The sequence below is a fragment of the Trachemys scripta genome, chromosome 8 (genome assembly GCF_013100865.1).
Source record: "Trachemys scripta elegans isolate TJP31775 chromosome 8, CAS_Tse_1.0, whole genome shotgun sequence".
NCBI classification, from domain to species: Eukaryota; Metazoa; Chordata; order Testudines; family Emydidae; genus Trachemys; species Trachemys scripta.
Window position 1 is genome coordinate 77,500,462 of NC_048305.1, and position 13,155 is coordinate 77,513,616.

The 13,155-nt window shown below is 39.6% G+C and overlaps 1 protein-coding gene across 2 annotated transcripts in view; it reads right to left on the reverse strand.

The window, feature by feature from the left end:
* Positions 1-1,989: 1,989 nt before the first annotated feature.
* LRRC8B (leucine rich repeat containing 8 VRAC subunit B) overlaps positions 1,990-13,155 on the reverse strand; it is a 38,879-nt gene continuing 27,713 nt past the window's right edge. For both annotated transcript variants that reach the window (XM_034779298.1, XM_034779297.1), the window contains 3 exons: positions 10,755-10,854; positions 6,257-8,418; positions 1,990-5,479 (listed from right to left, as the gene is read on the reverse strand). In XM_034779298.1, the coding sequence (XP_034635189.1) occupies positions 5,207-5,479; positions 6,257-8,392 (2,409 nt within the window). In that variant the 5' untranslated portion in view covers positions 8,393-8,418; positions 10,755-10,854 and the 3' untranslated portion in view covers positions 1,990-5,206. The remainder of the gene's footprint in view (positions 5,480-6,256; positions 8,419-10,754; positions 10,855-13,155) is intronic.

The window sequence follows — 13,155 nt, forward strand, 5'->3', positions numbered from 1 at the left end:
TTATCTTAGCAACCCATTAATAAAGATTACCACACAATTTGTAACATGAGCAATTAGGGTTACCAGATAGCAACTGTGAAAAAACGGAACAGGGGGTGGGGGGTAATAGGCACATATATAAGAAAAAGTCCCAAAAAAACAGGACTGTCCCATTAAAAATGGGACATATGGTCACCCTATGAGCAATATATACCAGTGTTTCTCAAGTGTGGCCACCATTGCTACACATAGCCACCAGGGGCTTTTCTTACAGCCACAGCCTCCTGGGTTGTGATTATGGGGGGCGGGGAGGGGGAGGGCCCCTCCCTGGTGCTCTTGGATGCACGACCTCGGTGTTGGTTGCTGGGGCCGCTAGTAGAGATTGGGCCATGCCTCCCTCTGGAGACACCTGGGGCACAATGCTGAGGAGCAGGCAGCTGCTGAGTTCCCCACCATCCCAGGGTTCAGGATTTGGGCTTCAGCACTGGGGGGGAGGGATAGCTCAGTGGGTTGAGTATTGGCCTGCTAAACCCAGGGTTGTGAGTTCAATCCTTGAGGGGACCATTTAGGGATCTGGGGCAAAATCAGTACTTGGTCCTGCTAGTGAAGGCAGGGGGCTGGATTCGATGACCTTTCAGGGTCCCTTCCAGCTCTATGAGATAGGTATATCTTCATATAAGGTCACAAGCTCTGACCACAGGCTTTGGGCTTCCGACTGTGCAGCAGGGGGCCCCAAGCTCTTGCCATGTGACTTTGGGCTCTGTTACTCCAGCCCCCACTGCCTCCCCTGACCCCCTCATCCAGGGCTTAATTTGTCCCCAGGGTTGCCAGAGCTAAGTCCACTGTGAAAAGTGATACTTGTATGTCTGTTAATGTCATAACTAACAAAAAGTCCTGTGGCACCTTAAAGACTAACAGATGTATTGGAGCATAAACTTTTGTAGGTGAATACCCAGTTAGTCAGATGCATGTAATGGAAATTTCCAGAGGGAGGTATAAATATGCAGGCAAGAATCAGTCTGGAGATAACGAGGTTAGTTCAGTCAGGGAGGATGAGGCCCTCTTCTAGCAGTTGAGGTGTGAACACCAAGGGAGGAGAAACTGCTTTTATGGTTGGCTAGCTATTCAGAGTCTTTTTGAATCCTGATGTGATGGTGTCAAATTTCCAAATGAACTGAAGCTCAAGCAGTTTCTCTTTGAAGTCTGGTCCTGAAGTTTTTTTGCTGTAAGATGGCTACCTTTACATTGGCTATTGTGTGGCCGGGGAGGTTGAAGTGTTTTCCTCCAGCTATCTCCGTGACAGCACTGATTTCCTGAGAAAACTACAATGCATTGGTGATCTTCCAGAAAACACCATCCTAGCCACTATGGATGTGGAGGTTCTCTACACAAACATCCCACACACAGATGGAATACAAGCTGTCAGGAACAGTATCCCTGATCATGACACAGCACAACGTGTTGCTAAGCTCTGTGACTTTATCCTCATGCACAATTATTTCAAAATTTGATGACAATATATACCTCCAGACCAGTGGCACCGCCATGGGCACCCGCATGGCCCCACAATATGCCAACATTTTTATGGCTAACCTGAAACAACGCTTCCTCAGAGAACCCCCTATAGGCCATCATTAAGCAGCGGTTTAAATGCACTGAAGTTTAGCTGCTCAACACAGGAGACTCAAAACAGCAGAGAACCTATGCAAAGTGATCTTTGCTCAGCGTCTGCCAGGTTCCACTGTGTAATGCTGCGCTGCATTACCAAAAAGTGTTCAGAACTTGTTTATATGGCATCTTAAATTCAAATTAAAGGCAGCTGAGGCAGTTCAAGGAGTAGTGTTTCTTTGGGGTGTTTTCAGATCCAAACGCAGAGGGACTATAAATAATTAAAATAACTGATTTCTCTTAACAGAAGAGAGCAAAGTTCTAATGGCTAAATTTCATGTGTCAAAGACGGGGAGAAATGCTGCTGACATGTATGTCGGTAAGGAAATAAAGTACATAGAATTGTTATGCAAAAAATTTAATAGTTTTTCAGGCAAAAGTGTCCAAAATATACGAAGTCATAATTAATACAAAATACATAAACAACACCACAATAGTATTGAAACAAATTGAGAAGCCTTTTTTTGCTGAACGGGACTGGTTTATACAAATACGGCAGATGTCACCACAGCTTGTTGTACAGTAGTTATGAAATTGGATTAATATCCTGATTCCCTGATGATCTCTTCATTCTGAACAAATGTTTAATGTTAAGATGATGTTTAAATGATTGAAATAGACATCATGAAATTCAGTTACAGTTGCCTCCATCCTCAATTCTTAAATGTTAGGGAAGGGAGTGTCCGGGTACAGAAAAGAAAACAAAAAAGGCACACTGTGGCATGAGTTAAGGCCAGAAATGCCAGCCTTTAAACTTCCTGGCTTTTGTCAGGGTGTAACATAACATTTATATTATATTACTTTAAGATGTAGGCTTTGAGTTCATCTCTTTTTTAAAAGTGAAAAAATAACAAAATGTTAGATACTCATCCAGTACAGCTGTAGGTTTTTGTTTTTCTTTTAAAAAACAGACTCCACCCATGAAACATTAATGTTTATGGGTCTAATTCCATGGTTCTTAGACAGTTTCCCCAGCTTCTTTTGGAGTTATGCACATTTTAAGAATGCAGGATCAGCCTCTACATTATTTTTCTTATTAGTCTAGTTCACTTCTGAAGGACAAACTCTGGATGAAATAAATGCATACTAAGTAGATCAAAGCCATAGTTAAGCTGTGTCAGTGTGCTAATCATGAAAAAGAGTTTACACAACTAAAAAGCCGTAAAAATTTTGTTCTAAATGTCTGGTGCAAACAGTTATCTGTTTAACCTTATGCTCTTTTAAATATCAATACTACTTTTCAACAAAGGAATGAAATAAAGCTTAAGACTAAAAGAACTTTTACCAAAACCAAAATCCACTTTTGTAATAATAATTATTTTTAAAGTACTTTGTAGGCCAAAATCTTGTGCATCAAATTCCAGCACAAAGTGATTTTAAAATTGTCCTGACGCATGTCATTTATACTGTAATTATTAACTTAACTCTATTGATAGTGGCACAACTTGTTCCGCTCTCCGTAGTTATAGTCTAAGACTAGCTCTGTTTGTGAATATGCAAGTACCCTTGGACCTATCATGAGACATGAAAATTATATCTTGGACTAAAACTTGAAAAAAATAGAAATGGAAGTTACAAAAAGATAATATTCCAGAAATACTGCTTAACATTTAGATGTGATTGTTCAGTTGATACAATTTTTTTCTTTCAATACAGCACCTACTAAAAACCTACTTGAAAAGCTATGGAAAAATTCATGAAGTTCCATATGTTTGGTTCCCTGAGAAGAATGTTTTATTTAGAAAGGTCTTTGGAATGCAATTTGCAGAATGAATAAATATTAACCTGTTGGATAGCTAAAGACCATCTCCTATTTATATGTAGGGGATCAGAATCTAAGTATATGTTTTTAAAAAATTAAAAGGTAAACCTTAACTCTAAGACAATGCCATTGTGAATGAGAGCAAAGAGTGACCAAAAATAAACTAGATATATTAACTCATCCTCTAGTGATTTAATGACAAACCAGGGATTACAATTATTCAACATCAAGAATCTTAAGAAGTCAACATTTCTAGTGTTTTTGTCAGATGTAGTTGTATCTGGTTAAATATACATTAGCCTGCATTTTACATTTGAATTTTAACACATTAGAAAAACGTTCCCTGAATGCATGCTAGCAGGTTTTGTGTGTGTGTGTATATACATACCATAACAGGCAAAATCCAAAATTTTTAACTGAGATGATAAATTCCAGAAGAGCAGACTTGGAAATAAATAATGCAACAAAGTGCACAGGAAAAGAATATATAAAATCTGCAACCACTTTATTTCCTTCCAGTTTGGAGTATATTAAATAAAGGAAAGGATAATAAGAGCTTCCCTTCAGCTCACATCTTGTAGACACATACCACTTAGCAGAAAAGAGAAAGCTTATGGTGTTTTTACAAGCACTTCTGAACTGCATGGGCTTATTTCCTTCTTCTTCTTATGTTGTATCTTTCCCTCTCCATCCATTAATCTTTGATGAAAATTTTTCACCAGTACATTAACACCACAATGGGGGTGAGGGGGAGGGGAACATTGAGGGAGTCAACAATTGGAAGGTTAAGTGGCAAGTGGGAGTATACACCACTTACAGCTGGGATCCCCACAACTTACCAAACAATTCATGGCTGCACTGTGTTCCATTTGCCATTATGATCAATGAAGGTAGATATTATGGAATTATCAATTTATGTTGCCTCAGTTAAGTACATGTGAACAAAGCAAGTGTCTTTGTTACATGAACAGTAGCTACTTGAATACTTAGGGTTCTTCGGATTGATTTTTAAAACTAAATAAGCTATATTTGAATCCCACCTACTAGGCAAACAACATAGTTAATTAGCTCAATTTTTGCTACTTTAAAGACATAAAATATTGAAGTGGGTTGTAGAAGGGTGTGTAGAACACTTGTCCAACTGTTTTAATAAAAAGAGTCAAGTGGCATCTTCTAAAGTTACAACATTCAACACTTTTGTCACATGAAAAAAAAACATTAAAACTGTAAAATTACATTGTAAAATGATTTTCAAAACGCACGATGAACCAGTTAATTGTGTTATTTTAAATAGGATAGTCCTAACTTAACACATGCTACTCCAAGTCAGAGGTGAATATATGTCTGAAAAAACAAACCTAGGTAATCCTTGCTCCCAATACAACATACAATTAAGCCATTTAAAATTATTGTTTTCAGAAGAAACAACACAATACATTTTCTATGAAAAAATTAGATACTCTACAGCCAAGCAACCAACTCTTCCATCCCAACACTCGTGACCGTAAACATTTATTACTGAAAGCACATCAGCCAGTAGAACCCAATCACTTACATATCAGGTTATTCACAAATGTCTGTCTGTCTGCTAAGTCTACACTTTTGTTTGCTTGTTTTAAGACAAATACAATTTTTTCCTTTTCTTATAAAAAAGACTCAGGGCAATACGGGTAGATTTAGACCTGAATTGTAAACTATTTGTTACCTCTCTTTCCTTCTTTCCACCTACACCGATCTTTACACAGATAGTAAGTCAAAGGTCTAAAGGATTTGTTGATGTACAGAGTCTCATCTCATTTAACATTTATCCAAGCAAGTCTGCAAGCTCTCTCTCACACAAGGTGGAAGAGTTTTTAACAACCTTTCTTCTACAATTAGACAACTCCGTTTCAGAGACTGACATTCTTCTAGTTCAGCAGGAAGCGATTCAAGGTAGTTCCCAATCAGCTCTAGCTGAACAAGGTTCAACAGTTGGCCGACACGAGGAGACAAACTCGTCAGGCTGTTATGTCCCAGAAGTAAACATTGCAGCTTTTTGCACTGAAATAATCCATCTGGCAGTATTTCAATCTACAAAGAGGAAGGAGAACATGCTAATTAAAGCTTGTTAACCTATACAAAAACTGCATATTTTTCATTACCCAATGCACTTTTTACCCTCAAAATGCTTTTAAATTAAAAAAAAAGATAGATACAGCGTAAGGAAATGACAATTTTGTATGCTATAAAAGGGGTACAGTCAGGAAAAAGTCTACTTTCAATATTTGCATGAAAACAGTGCTGTGTATCTCTGGTTATGAATGTGGCTAGGTGAGAAAAGTTTAATTCTTCACAGAACATCAAGGAAATCTAAAAATCAAATTGCTAGTATGATCAGATTGTTTTTCCTACTTATGCTCCTTCTTAAGAATTATGCTTAATAAATGACATTCCTTTTGCACCTTCTAAGTACCCCACAATCCTTTTGACAACGCAGGCAGAACTGCATCCATGCAATACTGTGAGTACTCAGAGACCTGGTCTGCTATACAAACACTTTAATAATATTTGAACACAGCTGTGAAGGGTCAAGTTATATCGAACACTGCTGAACCCACCTGAACAGTCATTACAGATTAGGCCAATTTACACAGAACATCTGTGTCAACTACCTGATCATTTAGACCCTATTTTGACCAGTTTTAAAAAAATCAGTTCCCCCTCTCAGTTAACTGGGTTTCATGTCCCTGTTGTTTACAGTGCCATAAAGCTGGTGAGCTCTAGCAGGCCAGAGAGTCTTCAAGAAGAAACAGGATAGACAAAAATCAGAATTTCTAATGCTTAAAGTAATTTAAGAGTTCTACTTACATGGTTTTTTGTCAGAGCAAAGTACTGCAGATTTGTCAAATAACTGATTTCTTCCGGAATAGACGTTAGCTTGTTATAGCTAAGATCCAAATAGTGTAGCTTTTTACAAAGAAATAGCTGCAGTGGAACATTTTTAATGTTATTGTAATTTAAGTACAGTTGTTCCAGGTTTGATAATGCACCGATCTGCGCAGGGACATATGAAATGGTGTTGTGCCACAATTTTAAGCAAGATAGGTTCTTGAGATGTTGAAAGCTCATTATTTCTTCCACTGTTCTGAGATTATTCTCTTTTAAATCTATTTCATGCAAATTGTTTAGGGTGAAAATAGAATGTGGAATGCGCTCTAAATCACAGGAGATCAACTCCAGGGTTCTCAGGTTTACCAATTTTTTCAAGTTGTTTAGTACGACCAGTTTATTTCCCTCATTATTGATAGATAAGTTTTGCAGTGAAGGCAATAGGTCTGTAACCACCTGAGGTATACGGGAAAGGCTGTTCTTTAAGTAAATTGTTCTCAGATTCTTTAGATCCTGAAAACCTTCATTGTATATAGAGTTGTGGTAATCTAGCAAAAAACATCCTGTTAAACACAATTCCTTGAGGTTTTTTAGATGAAAGACCCAAAGTGGAATCCTTCCGATTTCACTGGATTTTAGACGCAATGTTTTCAGATTCTCTTCTAGAAAGTTTAGTGCTGGGTAATCCACAGTTAATGATGAATGATAAATATTAATTTCTTTGAGATTGACTAGCTGAGTCACTATTGAAGGAAGCTTGGCTTCAGGAATGAGTTCCAAGCTTAGAACTTCTATTTCAGTCAGTTCAAAGACACTGTCTGGAAGACCATTTAGCATGAAAAGATGAAGTTCGATCTTGTCCTGGGAATTTCTTATTAGTTTACTTTTCAGTTTTTCCACTGACCATTTATTGTTAAGATTTATCTGTTTCAGTCTGTTTTCACTCAAATCAGACAGAAATATTGAGAATCGTTGTGAATAAAGTGGATCATACTGATCTGCTAAGTGAAGAATAAATGCGAAGTCATTCTTTACATCAGGGATATCACTGTAATTGCTTTTCTCTCTTAACTTTTCAAAAGAATATTGCTTAAGTGAACTTCTCAACATCCACCACAAACTGTACGTGCAGGTCAGGCCATAGAAGGTCACTAGAACAACATAAAATGAAGCTAATACTTTAAAAATTTCTGCGAGCGTATAAACACATTGGTACCTTTTGTAACCTGTAAAGGCTTGAACATCAATTACACAATCAATTTCAAGTGTAATAAAAGTTAAATAATAGGAGACATAAATCATTATTATTATAAATACAATTACTTTGATTATAATCTGTTTCATGTACACTCTATATATGACATCCTTCTCTTCAACATGTACTCTGAATCTTTTCACTTTTTCAAATATAGCTTTAGCTTGTTCCCCTTCTTTTTTGTCTAGAACACTCGAAGAGTTCTCTCTTCCAGTTGTTTCTAAACCAGGCTGTGTATATGGCAGAGACTGCCTCTTTGCCTCTGTATCCGTTTGACTCCCAGGTGATGAAAGCAATATTTTGGATTTGGATAGTGGCAGATTCTTTACAGACTGCTCAGCAACTGTTTCTGAGAGGGCTCGTGTTGTCCATGGAGAATCAAAACACTTGTGAAGAATGGCTACAAAGTGCTCAAGCCTTGAACTTGTGCTAGGATAGTAGAGCCAAAAGTTACTGCAAGCTGCAAAAATGAAAGTGTGCAGAAGCACTAGGTATGGGAAAAATTTGGCAAACCAATGAAGCTGTCTCTCATAACACACTGCGTCAATGTAGGAATATTGCTGCCGATGAAGATCATTCTGGATTCTCGAAGGGAGAATTATTTGTGTGGCAGAGCTAGAGGACACGTTAAGGTTGGTTTTAACCAAATCCCAAGGCACTGCACAACGACTGTCAAATTCTAGCTTACAAGGAAGACAACACAACACTCTAGTTTGAGTGAGCTGGAGAGCCCCAGCTAGTACAGCAACTAGCAGCATAATCATGGTGAGGTAATACCAGAAGACATCCCACCATGGTTTTAATATGTGGTAGGATGACTGAGCGTCTGCTAAATATCTGAGTTCAGTTAGCGTAATCATGACTTTCACCTGTAGGACAGCAGCAACTAGAGAAGAGAAAGAGAAAGATCCTTAGAACAAGTGCTCAAATCTATTTATTTAATATAATCGAACTATGCAATACAATTATTTTAAGTCCTGATTATTAGGCAGTTTACTCCTTTATAAACAAGCATAACAACACTGATCTAGTGGACTGAGCTTTGGACTATGGCCCAGCAATTCCCAAAATTGTAATCCTAGTACTTGCATAAAATTGAATAATGAATTGGTGGAAGTCATTTAGGGCCTGATTTAACCCCCAAAGTCAATGGGAAAACTACCTAAATTAGACATGTTCTGAGTAGTTCCATTGATTCCTCCAATAGAACTTTACCAGTGAGACCAAAAACAAGAGTAGTCCCACTGAATTCAAAGTTAAGCATTGATTAAGTGCTTTGTTCAGTCATGGTCCTGTGATCTCAGTGTCACAGTTTTTCCATCTGTGAAATGGGGCTAAAACTTATGTGGCTCACAAAGGTATTGGAAGTATTTAGAGTAATATATGTAACATTCTATAAATACTAAGTAAATGTTTAGGAAAGGCTTCAATGCTGACAATCCGACCTCAAGAGAAGAACTCATTGAAGAGACCAAGTTTTGGTCCATTTCAGATAAAGTAAACATGTCTTACAATATGAACATTTAAACAAGAAGCGTTCAAACAGCATTATATGCATTAGAGATGAGACAGACCCTTTGGTCATTCCATTTTCTACTGCTCTGACACAGGAACAGCTACAAAAATGTGGAACTTAGCTAGGGAAATTCTTACTGAAAACACTAATAGCAGTTCACTTATTGTTTAGCATTTAAAGTTATACAGTAGTAAACATTATATTGCTCCTTTTGGGAAAGGCATTTGAATCACAGCATAAAGAGTTAAGACTACTCTTGGCCATTACTTACTCCTCGGGGAATTCCCTATCACTGCGCACATGCAGAATTCATCCCCCGCAGATTTTTTTTCTCCGCAGAATATATATTCTGCTGGAGAGGCGCTGCAGTTATACCTTTTACCCTCCAGGGGCTGCTTTGGTGCCAAAAGAGAGAACAGCCAGTCTTCGGAGCCAGGTGAGGAGGCATGGACGGTTAGAGCAGGGCAGGGCACATGGGACTGCTGGGGGTGGGGTCACAGACAGGGGGCTCAGAAGGGCTAGGGGGGTGGACAGACTGGGGCATGGGCTCAGGAGCTAGTGGGTGATGGCATTGAGCCAGAGGCTGAATGGGAGGGGGGCTACATGGGGGCAGATGTGCCTGACTGAATGGGAGAGACTAGGAGTCTGCCAGGGTCTGCATGGGGGAGACACCCAATAATCCTCCCTCTCCTCCCCCTCCAACTCCCTGCAAAAAAGTCCCTGTTTCATATTTCTCCCACCCATACAAACAACCCTCCAGGTTCACTCCTAGGCGTCTTCCCAGCAATTACTTCCCTCTCCCTCAGTTCCTCCATTACCCCTGACTCTGCTAAGTCTTTGCACTGTTTCTGAGGGGTGCGGGAAATATGTTTCTGTATTGTAATTTAAATGAATTATTACTCAAAGTTTGTCTTAATATATCTAGTAAGGAATATATTTGTCAAAATAACACTTCCTAAATTTTTTTGTCTGTATTGTTACAAATTTGCTGACAGGCATTTTGAAATAAATTACTAAAATAATTGAAACTGATATGATTAAATTGTGTTATTTTGACAAATTCATGCAGAATTTTGCAAAATTTTAAAACATTGTGTACAGAACTTTTAAATTTTCGGGTGTAGAATTCCCCCAGGAGTAATTACCTAGCCAGATTACTATGGCCAATTACTACAGAATAAGGAGAACATTTCAATCTTGATATGATATCAGCAGTACTGCCTGATATAGACTTGCTGATATTAGATGTAATTCTGTTCAACTGAGGAAAACAGAACGCCCCAAATGGACTAGAAATGCAATACAACTTTGATGGCTGACACCAAGTAATTCACATAGGCCCCCCCTCAACCCTTCTGTCTTTCCCCAGCAAAAATTTAGGAGCAGAGTTCTACAGACAAATGTATGCTTACCTACACTTAGTTTTATAAGATATGCTACAGAACAGAAAACTAGCATGGTATGATATTATAATTAAGCACAGCTAAGTGAAGAGAAATACGGATCATGACACATTGTGTTTGCATTTTTTGCTTATTCCTAATTCACAAAATTCAATAGTCAGGGTGAGAGGCCCAATTAGTATGTATTAGAAAGGCTCTATTGTATTTTACGTGTTAATGACAGTAAATAGTTGAGTTTATTTTAATTCAGCAAGTGGGAATCCATATTTATTTATATACCATACATAAAATGTTCATACTTACTTTACTAGTTAAACAGAATAAGATACACAACAATCTTCAATCAGGAGGTCTACACCTTTTAAAATTCCTTGGACATGCCATCTTTGCATTTATCTTCATTCTGCATGGGAAAACATTGGGAGTACAGTTGAAGTATCAGACTATTTTGAATAGAGAGCAAGTAGGTCAGCCTTAATCAGAATTCTTACCTCATTGCTGATGTGACCTGTTTAAAGGGTATGCTTTACAAGCATTTTCTCTAATTCAGCATGTTCTCCATTTTGCAGCCATAACAACAATATACCCAGAAACAATCTGAAGGTCAAGTTTTCTGCACCATGCCAAACCCATACAAAAAACAAACAAAAAGGAAACCACATAAAAGAACTTATCCCTAACTAATACTGGGTGGCAATTCTATAGTTTCTTGCTAAATGAATATGTGGGACGAACCTGCATGATTTCAAAAAACGCAAGGTATAATTTAGTCCATTTCAATATTTTTTCAGCATTGACATACAAGAGGTAATAGTTTCCATTACAAGAGTACAAATTCTACTATATGGGACAAGCTAGTAAAATATTGCCAAATACCATTAATACCCATACTCTGGATGCTACTAATCCAAAGTTACAAGATGCTAGAGCTGGGCAAACTGATTAGAAAGTATACCTTTGTCTGGTAATCTCTGGGGTGCCTCAACTCCAAAAGAGTTTAAAATGGGGAGACAGAGGGCTAAGTTTCTAGGAACCTCTTAATGAAAAGCAATTGAAGGAGGGCTCAGATAGCTATTGTCCATCCCTAAAGACAGATAAAATGTCAGAGAATCAAAATGCTAGATGTTAGACTATAGATATTCAGTCCTGCCTGTAAAGGACTATACTTTAAGAACTGAGGTGTATTTTTATCACTTAGCTAGGTACGGGTGTATAAATTCAAAGAATCAAAATCACAGTCTGCCGATGTCTGGGCCTTCTCTCACTAGGAGAGTCTGAGGCCTTGTTCTTAGGCTAAGGCCTTTGGCTAAGCAGCAGGGGCAGCCATAAGCTGGGAAGCAAATGGTCGCATCCTCACATTCCAAACCACATTGAAATCAGGTGCTATTGGGCTGTTAGGAAGACAATCCTGTCCTGATAGTGCTCATCACCACCAGATAAACAAACAGATCTTAAGAGGGTTAAAGAAAACTTAGTTTGATGGCATCCTGACTGGCAAGAAATCACTTATCAATGGTGGTGGTTGTGAAACCCTCATTTCTGTATTGTTTTATCTTTATGGCCCCCACTTTTCTATTGTTAATCTGTCTGGTTCTCCAATTGTTTCTGTCTGCTATATAATTAAATTTTGCTAGGTGTAAGTTGATGAGGGTAAAAAGCAACAGAGGGTCCTGTCGCACCTTTGAGACTAACAGAAGTATTGGGAGCATAAGCTTTCGTGGGCAAGAACCTCACTTCTTCAGATGCAAGTAATGGAAATCTCCAGAGGCAGGTAAAAATCAGTAATATTCTCAGGTATAAATCAGTGATTTATACCTGCCTCTGGAGATTTCCATTACTTGCATCTGAAGAAGTGAGGTTCTTACCCACGAAAGCTTATGCTCCCAATACTTCTGTTAGTCTCAAAGGTGCCACAGGACCCTCTGTTGCTTTTTACAGATTCAGACTAACACGGCTACCCCTCTGATACTTGATGAGGGTAGTGGGATATAATTGGTTAGAGAATTATGTTACAATATGTGAGGATTGGTTAGTTAAATTTCAGTAAAAATTGGTTAAGGTATAGCTGAGAATATTACTATATAAACTGGGGTCAAACAGAAAGTGGGGGGAAGGGGGAACAGGGACACAGGCAAGGCTCTGCAGTGTCAGAGCTGGGAAGGGGGACACTGGGTAAACACTCTGCAGGGTAGGGTTACCATACACCTGGATTTTCCCGGACATGTCCGGCTTTTTGGGTTCCAAATCCCCGTCTGAGGGGAAATCCCAAAAAGCCGGACATGTCCGGGAAAATCAGGACATGCGGGCCGGCGGTGCTGGGGCCGGGGGCTCGGAGGCCGGCGGTGCCGGGGGCTTAGGGGCCGGCGGTGCAGGGCGGGCCGGGGGTGCTCGGCCGGGAGCCTGGGGGCCGGCAGTGCTGGGCGGGCCGGGGTCCTCGGCCGGGGATGCTCGGCCGGGGGCCCGGGGACCGGCAGTGCTGGGCGGGCCGACCCAGGCTGGAGACGCCGGGGCGGCCAGACTGGGCCGGGCCTCCTCCCCCCACACCCTCCTTACCTGCTTTAGGCTTCCCGCGAATCAAATATTCGCGGGAAGCAGGGGAGGGGGCGGAGACTTTGGGGAAGGGGCGGAGTTGGGGCGGGGCGTGGGCGGGGCTGGGGCCCCATGGAGTGTCCTCCTTTTGGAGGCTCAAAATATGGTAACCCTA